This window comes from Poecilia reticulata, chromosome 4 (genome assembly GCF_904066995.2).
Source record: "Poecilia reticulata chromosome 4, P_reticulata-male-v2, whole genome shotgun sequence".
NCBI lineage: Eukaryota > Metazoa > Chordata > Actinopteri > Cyprinodontiformes > Poeciliidae > Poecilia > Poecilia reticulata.
In genome coordinates this window covers 25449388-25470515 of record NC_088833.1, presented here as the reverse complement: position 1 = coordinate 25470515, position 21128 = coordinate 25449388, and the positions used below count along the sequence as shown (strand labels likewise).

At 37.6% G+C, this 21128-nt stretch overlaps 2 protein-coding genes across 5 annotated transcripts; one reads left to right on the top strand and one right to left on the bottom strand.

Moving 5' to 3' along the window:
* Positions 1-864: 864 nt before the first annotated feature.
* LOC103463838 (uncharacterized) lies at positions 865-7231 on the bottom strand. Of its 4 annotated transcripts, none has more exons than XM_081606567.1 (5): positions 7127-7231; positions 3570-3747; positions 3395-3470; positions 1173-3120; positions 865-975 (listed from the first exon to the last, which is right to left on the bottom strand). In XM_081606567.1, exons 2-5 carry the CDS (start codon positions 3662-3664, stop codon positions 971-973), a joined length of 2124 nt encoding a protein of 707 aa, XP_081462693.1. In that variant the 5' UTR covers positions 3665-3747; positions 7127-7231; the 3' UTR covers positions 865-970. The 4 variants fall into 4 exon arrangements, with proteins under 4 accessions (XP_081462693.1, XP_081462694.1, XP_081462695.1 ...); XM_081606568.1 differs by lacking the exon at positions 3570-3747 and adding an exon at positions 5855-5998 and having other exon boundaries at positions 7127-7229; XM_081606569.1 differs by lacking the exon at positions 3570-3747.
* An 8407-nt stretch (positions 7232-15638) lies between these two features.
* Positions 15639-19420, top strand: srd5a3 (steroid 5 alpha-reductase 3). The gene is made up of 5 exons (XM_008407464.3): positions 15639-15925; positions 16084-16235; positions 16312-16497; positions 16570-16695; positions 18975-19420. The coding sequence occupies exons 1-5, from the start codon at positions 15702-15704 to the stop codon at positions 19232-19234; spliced, it is 948 nt and encodes a 315-aa protein (XP_008405686.2). The 5' UTR covers positions 15639-15701; the 3' UTR covers positions 19235-19420.
* The last annotated feature ends 1708 nt before the right edge of the window (positions 19421-21128 follow it).

Genomic DNA, 21128 nt, shown 5'->3' with positions numbered 1-21128 from the left:
GCTTCTGAGTAATTCAATAAGTTGCATTTCCTCTGGAATTAAAAGGAACGCAAAGAAATGTAGTTTTAAAGACAAAATGAAAACAAAATGTATTGTAGCTAAATAGAATTATAACAAGATATAAATTTTTTGGTAATATTTTTTTCCTAATTAAAAATAAAAAGTGTGCCAAGATGTGTAGGATTTAGATTATTACTTATGCTTAGTTACTAATAATTTCTATTTTGTTTCTATCGGGCACCGACTATGTGACAAACATCCTTGTAAACTTTATTTCGCCTGTTTATTTTATATAATTACACACAAAGGTGATTTTGTGTGTAATTATTGAGATTTATAATAAAAATAACTCCCTCAGCTGCTCATGTTCCTGTTGGTGTCTAAACTGCGCCTCCTGGTGACGAATTTGAGGAATTGCCACAACAATCAAAACCAGCATCCATTTTTTCACATTTTTGGTGAAATCCTGCTAATAAACAAAACATGAAACAAACATTTCTGTGGCGAGCAGTGAAGGTTATTATTTACTACGACCTGAAAAGACACAAACAAAAAAATTGTACAAACGATTTAGACCAACCTTAATCTCTCATAGTCAAAGAAAGACATTCTTTTCACCATTTAGATATGTTTTGTTTCATATAGAAGTTCTCAACACTTTGATCTGTTGCATATAAGAAGCATCGATTAAAAAAATTGTGGGTTTTAAAAGTTACATCAATTTAGAATAGTTTATATTTTAAAATGTAAAAAAGTTTTACATTTTTTTTGTTTGATTTGATGTTTGAGCTGGAAACTAAATTAGTTTATAATTCATGGATGAATTAAACACATCTGTGAGAAGAGAAGGACAGAAAGCCGACAGGATGAGAAAACTGATTTTTTTTTTTTTTTTTTGTCTTCAGATGGACGATGTCAGTCGTCTCCTCCACAGATCAGCTTCAGGCAACCGCCGTATTGGCTAAACACGTCAGACTGCAAAACAGAAACAGAAACATTTTAAAGCAAATAAAAAAAATCATCTATATAAATGGGATGGATGGATGGATGGATGGATGGATGGATGGATGGATGGATGGATGGATGGATGGATGGATGGATGGATGGATGGATGGATGGATGGATGGATGGATGGACTGTCAGATTGTATTTCTGACTACATTTCTTCTCACAGTCGTGACAGCTGTATGGCCTCTCTCCAGTGTGGATGTGTTGATGGGACGTCAGATGGCTTTTTCTGATGAATCTCTTCTCACAGTGGTCACAGCTGTATGGCCTCTCTCCAGTGTGGATGCTTTGATGGGACATCAGATGGCTTTTTCTGATGAATCTCTTCTCACAGTGGTCACAGCTGTATGGCCTCTCTCCAGTGTGGATGCATTGATGAATTGTCAGATTGTGTTTATGACTAAATTTCTTCTCACAGTGGTCACAGCTGTATGGCCTCTCTCCAGTGTGGATGCGTTGATGGGACATCAGTTCGCTTTTTCTGATGAATCTCTTCTCACAGTAGTCACAGCTGTATGGCCTCTCTCCAGTGTGGATGCATTGATGGGACATCAGTTCGCTTTTTCTGATGAATCTCTTCTCACAGAGGTCACAACTGTGTGGCCTCTCTCCAGTGTGGATGCATTGATGGGACATCAGTCCGCTTTTTCTGATGAATCTCTTCTCACAGTGATCACAGCTGTATGGCCTCTCTCCAGTGTGGATGCGTTGATGGGACATCAGTTCGCTTTTTCTGATGAATCTTTTCTCACAGGTGTCACAGCTGTATGGCCTCTCACCAGTGTGGATGCTTTGATGGGACATCAGATGGTCTTTTCTGTTGAATCTCTTCTCACAGTGGTCACAGCTGTATGGCCTCTCTCCAGTGTGGATGCTTTGATGGGACATCAGATGGCTTTTTCTGATGAATCTCTTCTCACAGTGGTCACAGCTGTATGGCCTCTCTCCAGTGTGGATGCTTTGATGGGACATCAGATGGCTTTTTCTGATGAATCTCTTCTCACAGTGGTCACAGCTGTATGGCCTCTCTCCAGTGTGGATGCATTGATGAATTGTCAGATTGCGTTTATGAGTAAATTTCTTCTCACAGTGGTCACAGCTGTATGGCCTCTCTCTGGTGTGGATGTGCTGATGGGACATCAGTTCGTTTTTTCTGATGAATCTCTTATCACAGTGGTCACAGCTGTATGGCCCCTCTGCATTGTGGATGCATTGATGGGACATCAGTTCGCTTTTTCTGATGAATCTCTTCTCACAGAGGTCACAGCTGTATGGCCTCTCTCCAGTGTGGATGCGTTGATGGGACATCAGTTCGCTTTTTCTGATGAATCTCTTCTCACAGTGGTCACAGCTGTATGGCCCCTCTGCAGTGTGGATGCATTGATGGGACATCAGTTCGCTTTTTCTGAAGAATTTCTTCTCACAGAGGTCACAACTGTATGGCCTCTCTCGAGTGTGGATGCGTTGATGGGACATCAGTTCGCTTTTTCTGATGAATCTCTTCTCACAGAGGTCACAGCGGTATGGCCTCTCTCCAGTGTGGATGCGTTGATGGGACATCAGTTCGCTTTTTCTGATGAATCTCTTCTCACAGTGGTCACAACTGTATGGCCTCTCTCCAGTGTGGATGCGTTGATGGAACATCAGATCGCCTTTTCTGATGAACCTTTTCTCGCAGTGGTCACAGCTGTATGGCCTCTCTCCAGTGTGAATGCTTTGATGGGACATCAGTTCGCTTTTTCTGATGAATCTCTTCTCACAGAGGTCACAACTGTATGGCCTCTCTCCAGTGTGGATGCGTTGATGGGACATCAGATCTCCTTTTCTGATGAATCTCTTCTGACAGTGGTCACAGCTGTATGGCCTCACTCCAGTGTGGATGTGTTGATGGGACATCAGTCCGCTTTTCCTGATGAATCTCTTCTCACAGAGGTCACAACTGTATGGCCTCTCTCCAGTGTGGATGCGTTGATGGGACATCAGATCGCCTTTTCTGATGAATCTTTTCTCACAGTGGTCACAGCTGTATGGCCTCTCTCTAGTGTGGATGCATTGATGGTCTTTGCTCATGCAGTCATCATGAGTTTCGTTCCTGTTGATGCTGCTATAGTTCTGTGGGACCAAATCAGGACAGACAGTGAAGGAAATATAGTAACATATTACATCATAATTGTACGACGACGACTCGACTTTTACCTTAAAAATATGAAGTCGTTCAACCCCTAATTTGTACATGCATATTTTGAAACTACAGAGAAATCGGCATTGGCTCGCCACTACCACTGTGCTGATGTCTGTAGAAGTGAGTATTTTCTCTAAACCAACTTAAACCACCAGTTTAGACCATCAGTGTGAACTCAAGTAAAAAAGAATCAAAAGGACTCACCTCTGGTAAAGACGACACCGAGCCGCTCATATGGCTCTTGTCTTCCGCCTCAATGTCCTCCATTTGTGATCTGGCTCTGGTTGAAGCACAACAAAGCAACAAAATCAGAGAGGATTACAACATGTTGCCAGAAAATGTATAAATAAATAAGTTTTCTTTTGAAAAGTCAACATACTTTGTTTCACAACCAGATTGACTGAAAAAGGAAAAAACAAAATTCAAAAACATAGACGCTTCTTCTGGTGGCGATGCGGCGAGGAGAAGACGCATGCTGAAGAGCTAGAGCTGATATCAACCAATTTTAAATTTCTACTTTCCGTCAGAGGGTTTAATACATGTGAAGACGGTGGAAACTAAGCAGCACAGAAGAATAGAGGAAAAAATTCAAGACTAAAGAACACTCCAGGACCCAAAATCAACCAAATGATGATGTCGAACTGACGAGCTAACGAAGCTAACACTAATACAAGCATGGAGACTCCAGCTGGTATAGGGACATACTCATTGATTATAAACGAGATTCGCATCATGAACCAAGATCTTCAGGACAAAATACAACAAATTGGGGCAGATATGACTGCAATTAAAGAGTGTCTGGACTCCCTGAAATGCGATGTTGTCGGCCTCTACAGCAGAATTGAGGAAGCCGAAAACATAGTATCGCAACTCAAAGATGAGAATGCAGTGCTCACTGCCAACACGGCTAAACTGATATAAAATCAATTATACACCCTGACCAAACAGGCTTTGTCAAGGGCAGAACCTCCACTGATAGCTTAAGGCGATTACTACATCTTATTTGGAAGGCCCAACAGTTAAATGTTCCGGTAGCGGCCCTGTCATTGGACGCGGAAAAGGCGTTCGACAAGGTCAGCTGGAATTATCTCTACTACACACTTACAAAACTTGGGTTTAAACAATCTTTTCTAGAAATAATAAAAATGATATACTCAGATTCAAAAGCGATGGTAACAACCAACGGATCGAGATCAACTCAATTCTTAATCGAACGCGGGACCAAACAGGTAAACCCATTGTCACCCCTGCTCTTTATTATAGCACTCCAACCGTTAACCCAAGCCATCAAACAAAATTAAACAAAAAAGTTATAACAATGGGCGGCAATAGACAACAAAATGTTGATTTTTGCAGACGATATACTGCTTCTACTGTCGAACTCTGAGGAATCTCTACCTCCTTTACTTGATTTGATAAATAATTACTCTGAATTATCCGGATACAAGATCAACTGGTCTAAATGTGAAGTAATGCCTCTATCTAAGTTTTGTTATAAAAGCCACATACAAAAGTGGAATTTTCAGTGGGTACCAAAAAAACTTAAATACCTAGGCGTACTGCTGAACCCGGGCCTAGAAAATATTATTCTAAATAACTTTGAACCAGTCATAAATTAGATAAACTTGCTTTTAAAAGGGTGGGACAAACTACAAATATCGCTGTGGGGTAGAGTCCAGGCCATTAAAATGATCATTACACCAAAATTAAATTACCTTTTTACTTTACTGCCACTTAAAATACCACACTCTTTATTTAAGACCCTGGACAAAATGATAAACAACTTTATTTGGGAGGGGATAAAGCCTAAAATGTCTGCCATAAAACTCCAAACTAAAATAGAATACGGAGGATTACGACTACCTAATATGCAACTTTATCAGAAAGCTTTTATAAGTGCACAAATAACATCACTTATGTTAAAGAACCATGATAGTCCTATCTAGGTAAACTTAGAAGGTGAAGTAACTGCTCCATTCAAAGCTTTTGATTATCTTTCACAGCATCCAAATGATGGAGTTAAATCCAATCCAATTATGATCCACACTAAAAACTTTTGGCAGCACTTACGTAAAAAAGTAAATGCTTGTCCCTTCATTCAAGGAAATGCTTCAGTGTGGAATAACCCAAAAATAAAAATAGAGGGGAAAACGATCTTTTGGAGGAGCTGGCATACAAAAGGGATTGATAGTATAAACTGCTTCTTCCAAAATGGTGACTTACTGTCATTGCAACAACTTCAAGAATTACACAATCTACACCGTAAAGATTTTTGGAAGTTCCTATAAATAAGGGACTGCCTCACAAAATTAAAGAAACTGGAGGGAAATATACCCATGGAATCATCAATATACAATATGTTAAATAAACTGAAAAACTTCCCAAGACGAGTAAGTCACATTTATAACTTCCTGATTGAGAAATATTGCAACATTAATACAGGACTTAAAAAGGTATGGGAATCAGAACTAAACAAAAAGTTCCCAGAGGAGCAGTGGAGAATAATAGTCAAACAAATGTTGAAACCCATGAGAGATGCGCGCTCCAAATTGATACAGTTCAAAATTCTGAATCGTTTGTATTGGACACCAGTCAAACTATTTAGAGCTAAGATAAGTAACTCTGATATTTGCTGGTGATGTAAACAAAGTCCAGGAAACTTGCCTCATATGTTCCTCACGTGTCCGATTCTAACTTCTTATTGGCAGAAGGTTATGGGAAAAATCAACAGCATCCTTAATTCAAACTTACTCCTGACACCTGCATTGGGACTCCTTAATTTCTTAGACTACAAGGTTCAAATAGAAACTGAAAAAACACAATGGTTAAAAATAGCACTCACCACAGCAAGACGAGTTATATTAAGACACTGGAAAGGCCAAAATATCCCTACCTATACAGAATGGTATACAGCACTTTCAGAGACCGCCTCTTACGAAAGACTCATTCACAAAATAAATGGCCAGTTTGAGGCATATCAGAGTATGTGGGAATCGTTCTTAAAACTAGAGAGGAAAGATTCGAATACCATGGGTCCAAAATAAATAGATACCATGTGTGTGTATTATTATTATTATTATTATTATTATTATTATTATTATTATTTTATTTTATTTTTTTCTTTGCTTTAGCTCTGACTGGTTGAGAGGGGTGGGGGGTTCGGGAGGATTGGGAGGGGTTCAGGGGAGAAAATGTTAAAAGTTAAGTCCTTCTCTGTATAATTACTTAATGTTGTATTCTTTACAGTGCTGATATTGTCAATATTGGTTTCACTGTATGTTTCATTGTCAAAGGATTTAATAAACATTGAAAAATGAAAAAAAAAAACAGACGCTAAAGTGAAATCGAATACACGTCCTGTACTTTCTTCACTGTGATTAATCAACTTTAATTGTGCAGTTACATGATTATTCATATCTTTAAAGCATGATAACATAAAACACAAAGCTGCCCCCAGATATTTCCTACTCTACAGAAAACAAATTCACCGTTCAACACTGACAGATGTCAAAAACGTCCTTACTGTTATGATCTGTGTTTTCTGTGTAGTTATTTTTGAGGTTTTTCTGTGTTTTAGTTCATTTTCCCCTGTGAGTCTGTCTTCCCTGTTGATTGCTTCCAGCTGTATCCAGTTCCCTGATTACCTTCCCTGTGTATTTAACCCCACCTGTTGTCTTTGTCTGTTGTTGGGTCCTCGTCGTTTGTCTTCGTACCAGCCTGTGTCAGTTAGCCATTCAGTAGAACTGTGAAGTCCTGAGTCGGTTAAACTATAGTAGTCGTCTTAGTAGAACTGTTAAGTCCTAAGTCGGCGTCAGCTCCCGTGTCCAGTCCCGCATCAGTTGCTACCGGTGTTAGCCGTGTGCTAGTTCTCCTGCCGTGCTGCCTGTGTTTGGACTGTCCAGAGTATATTCATTATTAAAATCATCTTCACCATACCTGGGTCTCGGCGTCAATCCTCACCACCACCAACCACTCCATTTGACACTTGCCTTGCAAGGTTGTTGTTTGTTTTGATTTGATTAGTCTGACCGGTGCTTTTGTTTTCCTGGGTAACCAATGACAAGTACAGTTTCAAAGATTCAAATCCGAGAAGTATTTTGGATACAAAAATGGAATCGGCATCGGCTTTATTCAAGTTTTTGCACACAAAAAAGGAATTTGACCTCAGTTCCACTTTGCTCGACATTTTAAATATCAATGTATAAAAGGCAAGAGTAAAATTATTTTTGCAAATACGTACAACTACAGTGGTTTTACAGTGCATGTTGAACTTCACTTCAAAACGTATTAATCCCAAAGGGAAATTAAATGTTGTAATGTTCGAATCTAATCAGGTGTTTTATTATTATTATTATTTTATTTATTTTATGAACATCTTTGTTTCCCTCCATTTGATAAACCAAGGCCTGCTGCGCGGAGCTGTGGGAGCTTCTTCTGGCGGCTTCTATCTGCTCATTAAAAATCCTCCAAACATCAACAAGCTCGTCATCACAGTTGAGAAGATCTGGAACAAGATGGCCGCCCTGAAGACGCCGCCGAGTGTCGGCGCCGCCTCTCGGATCTGACTGCCCGGAGCAGCGGCTGGAGCGTCAGAACGTGGGAATGAAATGAGCGGTGTCCACATTTAATTAGATTTTCATTAATCAATCCATCAATTCACTTTATTTTGGTAAATTGTCAACATTAAACACAGAAACAAAAATAATAATCCATAATTTACTGAAACTGAAGCTCATTCTTGTCTACCCTGTTCATAGCATCCTATATCTTCACAATACACACATTTGCATAACCAAAGATTTTACATTTTAAGGCTCGTTTAAAGGACATAATTTAAAATCATCATTCAATTCATTCCACAGTTTCACACCAATAGCTGAAACACATACCTGGCTCGTCTCTTTTGCACATTCAAATATCAACAAACCTCGCAAATGATATTTATTCTCTCTCAGCTTGGATAATACCAGAAGGAAGACTTTTGTTCACTGCTTTACACATTATTTCCGATATTTTTATTTATGCAATACCTTTAAATTTTAAGGTATTACTTTGAATACAGAGTTTATCAGTTGGTTCACGATATCTACAGCTTTTTCTTTGCAACTTAACTGGTATATTAATGGTTGTTTAACTTGCATTTCCACAGATTTCTGAGCAGTAAGACAAATAAGGCATAACCAAAGAGGAATACATAATATGCAACACTTTAACATTCATTAAATCTTTTATTTTAAACAATATTTCAATAGTTTTTGCAACTTTATTTCTAATATATTCAATATGAGGCTTCCAACTAAGTATATTGTCCATAATAATCCCTAAATATTTTATCTCATAAGCTAATATCAATTTCAACTCCATTCATGCATAACTTTACATTATTATAGATCCAATTACCAGAGAATACCATGAATTTAATTTTCCCTTCATTTGATGACAATTTATTGTAATCAAACCATGTTTTCAACTCAGATAACTCTTTTTCTACTGTTTTTATTATTTCATCCATATTTTTTCCAGGAAAAAAAGAAGTGTGTATAGTCATCAAACATTATGAACTTCAAAATATTGGATACTGCAAAAATATAATAATAAAAAAGGAATAAATAATTCAGGTCCTAGGACTGAACCTTGAGGAAGACCACATTTAACTATTTCAGTCTGTGACTTTGTGTTGTTAATTTGTACATATTGTAATCTATTACTCAAGTAACTAACCACTGATATGTAAATTCTGCACAAATGAAAATAAATCTATTACATGTGTTTTGATATTCATTAATTAATCATTGAATCACCAGATCAGTCATACACTGAATAAGCAGAAAGACCTGAGCTTTTCACATGTTTCAGTTAGAAATATTTTTTTAGCTACTGTTTATCTTTGCTACAAATAATCACTAAAGGAATTCTGTATTATTGAAATTTAGTCATTAAATTGTTTTTTTTATTATTAAAATCACAAATTTCATTACTTGTTTGCAGTGTATTTTAAATGTATTTATAACATTTTATAAATAAGCTTCATTTATTAAATAGAACGTTCAATAATCTCCACGAGATGTTTTTGTGCATCGTCAGCACTGCCGAACGCATCAGTGCATATCGCCTGCATATCGGCATATCGGAACTGCGCGAGAGCGTCTGCAATGACTGACGGTCAGCGTCGCTGGAGCTCCCGCGGTCGCCAGGAGGCCGGAGAGGCGCTGATGAATGTTTTCCATTTTCTCACCATTGAGTGGTTTGTGTTCTCAGACCTCTAGATTGTAAAGGCCAGCGTCCCACAATTCAGTGCAAAAAGAATGGCCAGTGGCGCAACTACACATTATTCAGGTGGATGCGAAAACATAGATCGGCGCCCCCCACCACCCAACCTCCCGAGGGAAGGATCGTCAGGGTGAAGGAGCGACGCTCTCCTCCCCCCCCCTTACGAGGCAACCGCATAAACAAAACAAAAAAATTATTTTTATAATATTTATTAGATTTTTATTTAAAATAAATTGATGAAAAATAAATTGAACTTTGCTTTAAAGTATGTGTACTTTCACATCTTACAAAATTGGGAATTTACTTATGATGAATAGAAAGTGAACACAAAACTAAATGTGAAAATAAAAATAAATAAATAAATAAATGTAATTCAACTTTCACTATGCATATCAGTCAATTCAATATTAACCATGTCAGATTTTCAAATTTAAAGTTGATGAAGACCTCCAACTTAATGCGGGTTTCTAATCCACATTTTGAATGTTAGATTTAGTGTTATAGATGTACTTTGGCACTTTTAGATTGAAATTTTAATTGTTGCTTAAGCTTTGTTGATATTAGCATCCTGAATTTTAAGATGCTATACTTTGACCTTCTTCCAGGTCAGGTTTTTTTCCCTTATGGAGCACTTTTGAAGCATTGTGCCCAAAGACATCAAGATCACCCTTTCAAGAACTTGGATGGCGAGCCCCAGCCCAGAGGACTGAGTGAACCGGTAGATGGTGACCCGACTGGTCACTATATGAAACATTGAAAAAATATTTCACAAACACATTGGAAAGACTAAACAAACTTTGAAAGAACATTTGACAGACATCAAAAAGTCTGGGTTATTTCTTTTATTTTTATTTTTTTTTTAAAGCATGCAATTTTTATTTATTTGTACAATGTGGATCCACAAATGTTTATATTAAATTCTACATTTTTTTTATATACATTGTGTGCTCTCCTCTGTTGCTCACACCTAGACTCCCCCGAATTTAGAATCTCCTGATCATCCCCAACTTCCTTTATACTTCTGTAGAGTTGGTATTAGTAAATTAACTTAACTTGCCATCTACTACTAAGGGCATTTAAAGTAACCTTTCTTGTGTGTTACAAAAGCTTCTTTCTAAAATGTTTGGGGAACAAACACCTTCAGCAAATCTTTGAGGGCCACCTGAGGGTCCCATATTTGGCACGGGGAACTGGGAGAGGGGGGAGGGAGAAAAGGAAGCAGTCCACATTTCCTCAGACAGGATACCATGCTCCTCCAAGAGGCATGCATCCTGGAATCTACTGTCTCTAAGGTCCAGCCAAATTTTCCGTTCAAAACACAATGTAACTTTAAAGTCACATTTAAAGTCACATTGTGAAAAGGGAACACACAATGATGACTGGTCAACCTGCAAGAACTAAGTTCACTTGCAGCTATTGTTGCCACTGGCGAGTAATAAGTTGATTTCTAAGGCGATTTTTGCATAATCTGGACTGTGAGTAGATTAAGATGGCTAGTTGTAGTGGGGGATGTTCAGAAGATGAAAATATGGACACAGGTTGGGCTTTAGTAGAAAATAGAAAAGGGGGGGAGGGAAAGACAAGAGTAAAAAAGGACTAAATGTAGGCAAAAGATCTTTGGAAGATGAGGAAGAAAGTGTTGAGGTAAGGAAGAAAAAAATTGAAGAATTTAAAGTTATATTAAAATTTAGAACTGGACAAGATATGATTGGGGTGAATCCGATCAGTTTATCAAATGGACTAAAGAAAGTTATCGGAGATGTGGAACTGGCTAAAGTTTTAAGGGATGGGAGCCTTCTTATTATCTGTAAGAATGTTGAACAAAAGAATAAGGCATTAAAACTCCAAATGGTATGTAAAAAAGAAGTGGTGGAAAGGAAGGTAGTGGGGGAAGAAAGAGGAACAAAAGGAGTAATATCAGTGATCCCAATTGGAGAAAACTTGGAAGAACTAAAGAAAACAATAAAAGGAGGAGAGATTTCAGGCATAAAACGATTGCAGGCTTTTGGAAATGGGGAAAGATGTGGAGGTGAACGTGGAGAGAATCCAGTTAAATGTTGTAATTGTGGAGGTAATCATGCTGCAGCTTATGCAGGATGTGTGGTAAGGAAAGAAGCAACTGAAGTTCAGAAAATTAAAACTGATTAAAAAAAAATTACTTATGCTGAGGCGGTGAAAGAGTTGAAAAGTACGGAAATGCTACCAAACCACAGTTAGAAAGGAAAAAGGAGACAGATAATACTCAAAATAATGTCACGTTATAAAAACTTATTCCATCCATCCATCCATCCATTTTCTTACACCCTTGTCCCTCAGTGGGGTCGGGAGGGTTGCTGGTAAAAACTTATTCCTTTTCTGGGATATATCATTAACTGTTCAGAGCAAGCAAGAACTAAAACTGAAAAAACAAAAATTATAGTAAAGGCAGCAGCAAAATTCTTTAATGTCAAAGATCTGTCATGGGAAAAAATTCAGGATGAACTTAGATATGGAGAAGGATCGTCTGAAAATGAAGCTTCGCAAATCAATACATAATTCTAATACTACAATGGAACGCTCGAAGTTTAATAGCTAACGGACAGGAATTTAAAGGGTTCATTAACAAATTAAATACAAAACCAGACATAATATGTATTCAAGAAACATGGCTTAACTCATCATTGCAATTTAGTATTCATGGTTATGCAGTCTTACGTAAAGATAGAATAAATGGAAGTGGAGGAGGATGCGCTATATTTATAAAGGAAAACATAAAATTTATTCAAATGCAAAAAAATACGGATCTTGAATTTAATGCGGTTAAAGTTTGGACAAATAATGGAATTATTAAAATAATACTAGAGCTCAGAAGAAAACAACTAGCCATAAACTATTGAGCAAATGTTAAAGGACACAAAGAAAATTATCCTCCAAATGCTATGCTACAACCTTGTCAAGAAAAAGTAAAAAATAAGAGAATTAATAGTTTTGGATGGATTATAAATAATGATATAAGTAAGATAGGAATAAATCATTATTTAATTAGTCCTGTGAGTATTCCTGAGACTTCACCTTGGTTAAGTGGAAAACCTGAAGTTGATTTATGCTTATTGGGAAAAGGCAGACAAATAGAAAAAAAAAGGTGGAAAGGTATATAAATAAAGAATATGCTGAATATTTACCAGTATATACAGATGCTTCTAAAATGATAAATGATAAAATTGGAATAGCATTTATAATTCCGGACTTAAATATTATGAAAAATAAAAGAATAACAGATAGATTGACAGTTTATACAGGTGAGCTAATGGCTATATTAATGGCTCTAGAATGGAATGAGGAAACAAGAAAGAAATATTGATTTGTTCAGATTCAAGTAGTGCATTAAGAAGTATTTTAGAACAGAATTCAGAAACAAGACAAGATATCATATTGAATATTAATCAATCAATTTTTAGAATTAAAAAATATGGGTCCAGGGTTAAGTTAATTTGGATTCCTGCTCATATTGGAATAGTAGGAAATGAGTTGGCGGATAAATTTGCTAAGAGCGCAGCAAAAAGGGATAGTGTTGAGGTAAATATCAAAATAAGCAAAAATGAGATCAAAAGCATAAGCAAAATATATATTAAAAAGAAATGGCAGGAATTATGGGATAGAGAAGAAAAGGCAAGATTTTATTATAGCATTAAAAGAAAAGTAGAGGAATGTAGGGAAGGTAATAGGAATAAAAAAGAAGAGGATGTTATATCCAGATTAAGGTTTGGGCATACTGGGCAAAATAGTACTCTGAAAATAATTAATAAACATAGTACAGGTTTGTGTAGTTATTGTGGAGAGTCCGAAACAGTGCAGCATATTTTTCTAGAATGTAAAAAGTATAATCGGGAAAGAGAGGTGTTAATCAGAGAGTTAAATAGAAATAAAAATAATTTAGATATTAAAAATTTGCTGCAAAGATCGTCTGAGGATGTAGCATTTAACAGCATTTTTAGTTTTCTTAGGAAGTCAGGTATTATGGGAAGATTATATTGATAGGACATCTAATCTATACTCCAGTCTGCAGTGTTACTGTACTTAAGTACAATTTTCGTGTATCTGTACTTTACTTAAGTAGATTTAATAATGGATACTTTCTACTTTTACTCCACTACATTTTACAGTAAGTATCTGTACTTTCTACTTCACTACATTTCTACAAAACTGTCGCGTTACTCGTTACATCCAAGTCGCGTTGTGCTTTTTTCCGTTATAATGTGAAGTTCAGGGATTTAAGGTGGCGCCGTAAAATCCGAGCAATAACGTGACGTAGTGTCTGTTGTCACCCATCGGCTCCACCTTTACTCGCACGCGGAGCTCCAGACATGCGCAGTGGTTTCCTCTGAGCGTCAGTAATATAATAGCGCTGCATAAATCATACAATAAAATCAGCAGCGCTTCGCTTTCACAGACGGCGGGACTTTGTCCAATTTTTAACATCACTTGGAAGGAAAGCTTTAAGAAAGGTAAGCTCCGTGGACGTGATGCTAGCAAAGCTAGCTGTATTGACTGAGACGTGTTGCATCTGCGATGAAAAAAAGTTGTCACTCATGCACTGAATTACTGTGTGGAGGTGTTGACTGAGGTGTTGCATATATGGGACAACGCTGTGACCAAAGTGCAATATAGTAATATGACATTCATGGACGATCCGATTCTTCTGGACGGATCTTGACTAAGTCCTATAGTGCTGAAGCCTCACTGAGAGCCGTTCTTTGTTCTTGTAATGCTCTGCGTACACTGCAGTAGCTATTTTATTTCATTAAAATATCTTTATATTTAATTGGCAAATAAATAAAACAAGAACGCAGAGCATGCTCATTGCTCTTTGTTTTCGTCACCTGTCATGGTGGCAGACAGTCGCCTCCTTCTGCTTGGTTACTTCTTGCTTATTGGGCCTTGGACAGTGTTCATAGTTGAGTGTTGTTAATTGCTATGTTTAATGGTGCAGACAATTATTATTTCTGACATTGGCAATATGGGCAACCGCCCAGGGTTTTATTTTTTTAGGGATGGCAGGAGACCTCTGTGGATTGTGGCACAGAGATGAAAGCAAAACAGAATGAAGAAGAGTTTGAATTGTCACTGGTTAAATTTATTTCAGCTCTAAGTATTTAATATCTAGGTGTTTTTATGGGAAAGTGAATCTTTCAGATCAATTTGAGAAGCAATTTTGATAGGTGCACTTAGTGTTATTGTCATGTAGCGCAGGGTGCTGGTTTTGATTTGGTCTTGGGTTCGGTGGTCTAGACTAAAACTCTGCTACGAGGCTCCTTGGTTCCATGTCCTCCTCTGCCAGTTGGATTTCTTTCAAAATAAATGTGTGGCAAAAAAAGTGAAGTTCATGCTATGTTAGGACAGGAGACAAGATGTTTCCATCCCTGAAATTATGATGCATAGAATCACATATCTAAGTCTAAACTATGTTACAGAGTAAACTAAAAAAAAACATGCTTTATCTGTGGCATTGTTCATTAAAATGGCACATTACTGATGTATTAAAATTAAATACGATTGGTACACTTAATGATATTAGCGATTAGACAATGCATACAGCAAGTACTTTTACTTTTAATACTTAAGTATTTTTAAAAGCCAGTACTTTTTTACTTTTACTTAAGTAAAATGTTAATGTGGTACTTTGACTTTTACTTAAGTACATTTTTGTCTGTGTATTTGTACTTTTACTTAAGTAAATTTTTTGAGTACTTTCTCCACCACTGCCAGTCTGGAAGGTGGCGGTAATGCACCTATGAGTTGTTTGCCAACCGCCACAAAACAAAAAGAAGAAGAAGAAGAAGCTATTGTTGCCATGCATCCAAAAATGCAGAAATGCGTTTTCTGGACACCACTTATGGAAATCCATGCTTTGTTGCAAAGCTCTGTTTGCTGAAAACAAAACTGTATTTCCTATTAGCTTGACATGTTATGTAATTTTTTTTATCTGTATCATTTTCTTTCCACTTCACATACTTGCACTCATTTGTACATTCAGTTCCAATTAAATACACGGAGGTTTGAGGATGTAACGTGACAAAATATCAAAAAATTCAACATCTGATCAACACAGACAGAACGATAACCAAGAACGTGAACAAGGGCGCCCTCTGGAGTCACAAACTCGGAATTTTTATGTGACAGCGGAACCATTAACACGGTCAACCTTTTCCGGGGGTTTTTCTGCGCTGCACAAAACAATGTCCACAACCAGGTGAGCTCAAACATGACTTTTAGCTCCCTCGGCCTTAGCCTGATAGATAGTTGCTGGTTATTTCTGGCTCTGTGTTTCCTTGTAGCTTTTAGCGTTCACAAAGCCTCAGCCCAGCTACCGAGAGAGTACCGGAAGTCCAGTCTGTTCACACTGTTTCAGGATCTGATTCGTTACGGAAAAACCAAACAGAACCTGCACCGTGCAGAGTGGCTGCGAGTGTTTGACGTCCCGAAACGGTAACAAATTATCTACATAGATAGTTAGATAGATAGATAGATTTTTTTTAATTTAGAAAAAAAAGTGTGTTAATTGTTTATTTACTATAAATAACAGAACTGTTTGGGTTGACATTAGCTCAATGAAACCACTACCTAAACCTGATTCGTTCATACAGGTGGTTTTGGCACTTTTATGCCATCTCTGTTTGCTGGAATGTTTTCCTTCTCCTGTTGTCTTTCAACTTAATCTACCAGCTCCAGTCTTACCCACCATGGCTGACTGGGATGTTGGAGATTTTAACTGGTGTACCCAGTTCTTTTGGCCAAGGTAAACTAGCTCTTATCTGTTAGGAGTTTTTATTTCCTGTCCGATCCTCGCTGATGGGGGTGTGTTCTCTCTGCAGCTCCGCAGCTGTCCACGGTCCTGGTGCAGCTGCTGCTGTGTGTCCACTCCCTCAGGAGGCTGCTGGAGTGTCTGTTTGTCAGTGTGTTTTCTGATGGAGCCATGCATCTGGTGCAGTATTTGTTTGGCCTGGGCTATTACATTGTGCTGGGATTGACTGTGCTTTGCTCGGATCTCACGGCAAAAGGTTAGATTCTCTACTAATACTGTCATGTGCCTTTCTGCTATGGTGATGTAAATGCTTATGCTGCTTGTTTAGGTCATGGGACTCTCCTCTCTTGCTCGGATTGGATTCGTGCGGCCGGATTTGTTCTCTTCATCGCGGCCTCTCTCCTGCAGCATCACTCTATGGTCCTGCTGGCCGAGCTTCGCAAAGGAAAGTCAGGTCAGTTTATCAGCGACGGAGTTTATTTAACTCTACCAACTACTGACACATCTAAACAGACTGAAGAAACTTTAGGTGAGGGTAAAACACAATTATTATATTTACTTTGCCCTTTAATTAAAAATTTTCATCTCAATATCAATATCTTAATACATTTTCATTTCTTTTCAAATGTTCTCCAGCCTTCATTACACAAAGTGCTCATTGCAAAATATATTTTTAACTTATTGAAATATTGTTTACTTAAACAAAGAATAGTGAGGTACACATTTTCACTTCATGCTGTCAGCTATATCACAAAAATTGCTGCCTTGATACACACGGGTGAAAGTAAGGGGGTACGGCAGGGTACTGCGTACCCCTAAAATATTTAGTGGGGGTATGCAGTACCCTCAAGAGAGGAGCGGCTCTCTGCTGTAAAACATGAATGGATTCACTGTGCAGCCGTGAGTTCACCCACTAATCAGCCGTGACTGATTAGTTTTTCAAGAACAATCTGAAACAGACTTAATCAGTTAATGAATAACTTTTTTCTCATTTCATATTGTTTCTGAACTCTTCGTGCTTTGCTAGAGCAGCGGTGCAATACGTCGATCGCGAAAGGTTTTGAGTCGATCTCGGAGGTAGGTGACAAACTGAACGCCGTCAGGACGCTGAGACCAGCACATCCTTCTCTGGATCGTTCCTAACTTTATGAAAGAACAGCAACAAAAAAATCAACAAAACATGTTCAAATTAATGACCCAACGAACAAACTCAGTAATTATTGTTTCAACAAGGTGTTGCGCAATTCTGTGCATTTCGGTTCCATTATCAAAATAACTAGCAGAGCAAGAGTTTAAAATGAACTAATCAACCACCTCTGTGTTCATGAGAGGTTTATTAATGGTCGCAAAATAAATATCAAGCCTGCAAACCTAATATCGTAATGGACTGAATGTTATATTTTTAACGTAATCTCGGGTCGGCCTGTGGAGCGCAGGAGGTCGCCATGGCAACGGGTGTGCTTAAATGACAGAGACGGAGAGTAAAAAGGTAGGAGTGGTTTAGAGTTGATCACCTGATCAAGTTGCTTTACCTTTGTTTACCTTTGCTGTGGTGCATCACAGCCGCTGTAATTTCTAAACGTACAATAAACGACAAACTTGGACTAATTACCTCGTTCTTTGTGAGTATGTCATTTACAACAAACATCAAACATGGTATATTTTTCATTAAGTATTTAACAAACAAATGGCTTATACCGCAATAATTATGTGAAATTAAATTAATTGTCTAATATAAAAAAAATAGTTTGGTGCTTTGAGCTCAGAGTCTGAGAGGTTTTTCTTTTATCAAACAATTTTGTTTTTGCCTCTTATTTAGTGGAAATATTGATGTTGATTATACTTTCTCCAAAATTATAACCTTTTTCAACCTTTATAGCTTCACTGTTGAAAATGAGACGCTAACATTCACAAATGACATTGAAATAAAATCCAGACATGGAAAACTGGGATGCACTCCATGCCATAGTGTTCAGAATTTAGGTCTCATAGCATCTCAAGGTGTCAACATTGCAGCCAGTGGGCTGAGGGAAATGCAGCTTTATTTTGTAGCAATTCAAGAGCTACACAACTTTTATCGCTTTGCAAAAAATTAATCAGCACAGAAACTCCAAAGCACACAAAGAAGTTATATATATATGTATATATATATAAATCCTTTTTTTTGTCATAGTACCCCCAAGAATTTAAAACTACTTTCACCCCTGTTGATACATGTGAAATACAGACTAGTGGATTTCTTAGAGATAGCAGGATCAGTTTGTAAAGGGCGCATGTGAAGCACTTTTAAAGGTTCAATTACTTTAACGGTTTACATCGAAGGGTCAGAATCAGAAAAATCACCAGAAAATGCTGATCTAAGTCAATAAAAGTGCAAGAACGTTTAGCAAAAGAGACGCAGAATACTGTAGCGCTGAGAGAAAACGACTTTGGCAGAGGACACGATTATTAATGATTTAAGTGGGTTCGGGGGAAAAGCAAACAAAATATGTATTAAGATATTGATATTAAGATGAAAAATCTGAAATAAAATTTGATGAAAGGGCAAATAATAAAAAAGACAGAATTATTGAAGTTAAAATAGACACACGTCTTAGTTGTCACAAAGAAGTGTAGAAAGCAGCAAAAAGAGCAGCGCAGCCACCATTACTAATACGAACGAGAAGAATGTTCTGCTGCAACTGCTGTGAAAAACCTAAATGCATTCTTTGACCTGTTTGCTTCTCCTTTTAGGACGAGTGGAGACTCTGGCTCACCGGGTCCCAGAGGGGGGCTGGTTCGAACTGGTTTCGTGTCCACATTACTTCGCCGAACTGCTCATTTACGTCTCGCTGGGCTTCGCTCTCGGCGGGTTCTCTTTCACCTGGTGGCTGGTGGTCCTTTACGTGCTCTTCAACCAGGCACTGTCTGGACAGCTTTGTCATGACCTTTACGTCAGCAAGTACGAGTCGTACCCAAAGCACAGAAGAGCATTTATACCGTTTGTGCTCTGAGCTCTGTGCAACTGTAAATAGACTGCAAATTGTGATACGAGATTCAAAAAATGGACCTTAAATTAGTGTTGTTGTAACTGTCAGAACTTGTTTTATGGTACGCCAACATGTCTTTGCTTGTTACAACATTCCATCTTGTTATAGTTGAAGTTCAAACTTATGTATAAAGATGTATAACAACTGCCATCGATGTGAAGTGTTTTACATTAACATAATAAAACACCAAAGAATGGTAAAATATTAAAATGACAGGGAAAAAAAAAATTCCTCTCATACATATATAGAAGCATGGGTTTGGATCCTCGCTGATGTGCTGGGAGAATTGATCCCATAGTTCTAGGGGGGACTATTGTGAAGTTTTTAGCACCAGTCTGGACAGCGGTACAGAGCTGACCACTAGAAACACCAATGAAAGTTTGCAAAATAGTTTTTAGGAGACATAATGGTTTGATTGTGTACAAAAATAAATAACCCAAAATATTACACAGTAACGAAGGCACTAAAATACACCACAAACAAAGAAGATGGGGTGTAGTCTGAAGCTGGCTGCTGTTGCTTTGGCACTGGGGGTAAATAAGTTTGCTTATTCTGAAGCACTTCCAGAAAGTTTTGTCCAGGTTGGCTGTCCAGTCGGAGGCCACTGAAAACCTCTTAGTGGCACAAAAATACCAAACGCCGTAAGAGAATTTCAAGAGTGCCGCTTATGCATGTTGATGAGGTGGAATTTTACATTTCAGATCGAACAAAGAAAGAACTGTTTAAATAAGAGTGATTTTAGAAAATAATGCAAAAGGATACAACAAAGTTATTTTCTAGAGGCGATTGAATGCTAACAGTGTCTTCAGACTCCTTGAAAATTACACCTACATCAGAGAGCTGTTGGCTCATTTTCGCCTGGCGTTCATGTGAAACTGGTGAGTAAACGGAGCTCTCCGTATCGCATGTCAGTGGCTACTGGAGCTGAACAAACATTTACGCAGTCATGGTAGTTTTGATCATTCTCAGACTAAAGCGTCAGACACTCGAAGGAGTCTTTACATTCATAAGGGGTGGACCATGTGCACTTCAAATTATATCAGATTATTGTGTTTTTTTATTTTACTTTTGCTGTGGCTATGAAAGTATTTAGGATTGCATCAGAGTCATTTACCTACAAATCTGACAGTACCTACAATCAGAGAATTTTATAGCAAGACAGTTATCAAAAGGATATTTCACTGGAATATTCAGTAGTCCAACTGTCCATTAACAATTCCTAAATATTCATTGGATACCACTGATGATATGCTTTGAAAATTGTTCCAGTGCTATTTTAAAGGTAAATAATGAAACTTTTAATGCAAAGCTGACGGTTTTAATTGACTTTTAGTGCAGGTTTTAAAGCAACTTTGCATTCTAATGTCATTATCCACAGAATAACGCATAATTTACACTTTTAATGCAACTTTGAATTAAGTGTCATTATTTATAGAATGCCACTTCATGGCACCAGTCATAAACATTCATAAGACTCTTTCATGTTCATGACAGGTGCTATGTCAGTCTTATGAACACCCCTTCAAATAAAGTGCTATCAAATAAACACTGATATAATTTAAGATGACTTCAATTGCTCTTTTTCCCTCAATCGTATGTACTACAAATATAAGTAACAGAAACGGTAAGAAAAAATTTCAAATTAAGTAAGTAAAACATACTTTTTCCAGTACCTCTATGCTTTTCTTTATTATTTTTTTTTCTTTACTGAGACGTAGGGCTAATTTCCACCCCTCTGTTTTCATTGTTGCAGCTAAAGTGGAACTAGTTGAAAGTTTTAGTTTTTTATTCTAACCTAAGATACCAGACGCCGTCACAAGACGAGGCCTGTTTCGGACAGGAAGGCTGTTCAGCAGGT

What these genes read in the sequence shown, in the direction of transcription:
- LOC103463838 (XM_081606567.1), bottom strand. Translation starts at nt 3,664, where the DNA reads ATGCGTCTTCTCCTCGCCGCATCGCCACCAGAAGAAGCGTCTATGTTT. An exon ending in CAATCTGGTTGTGAAACAAA is followed by an intron (nt 3,471 to 3,569) that starts GTATGTTGACTT and finishes TGCTTCAACCAG; the next exon opens with AGCCAGATCACAAATGGAGG. An exon ending in CGGTGTCGTCTTTACCAGAG is followed by an intron (nt 3,121 to 3,394) that starts GTGAGTCCTTTT and finishes TTGGTCCCACAG; the next exon opens with AACTATAGCAGCATCAACAG.
- srd5a3 (XM_008407464.3), top strand. Translation starts at nt 15,702, where the DNA reads ATGACTTTTAGCTCCCTCGGCCTTAGCCTGATAGATAGTTGCTGGTTA. An exon ending in GTGTTTGACGTCCCGAAACG is followed by an intron (nt 15,926 to 16,083) that starts GTAACAAATTAT and finishes TCGTTCATACAG; the next exon opens with GTGGTTTTGGCACTTTTATG. An exon ending in GCTTCGCAAAGGAAAGTCAG is followed by an intron (nt 16,696 to 18,974) that starts GTCAGTTTATCA and finishes TTCTCCTTTTAG; the next exon opens with GACGAGTGGAGACTCTGGCT.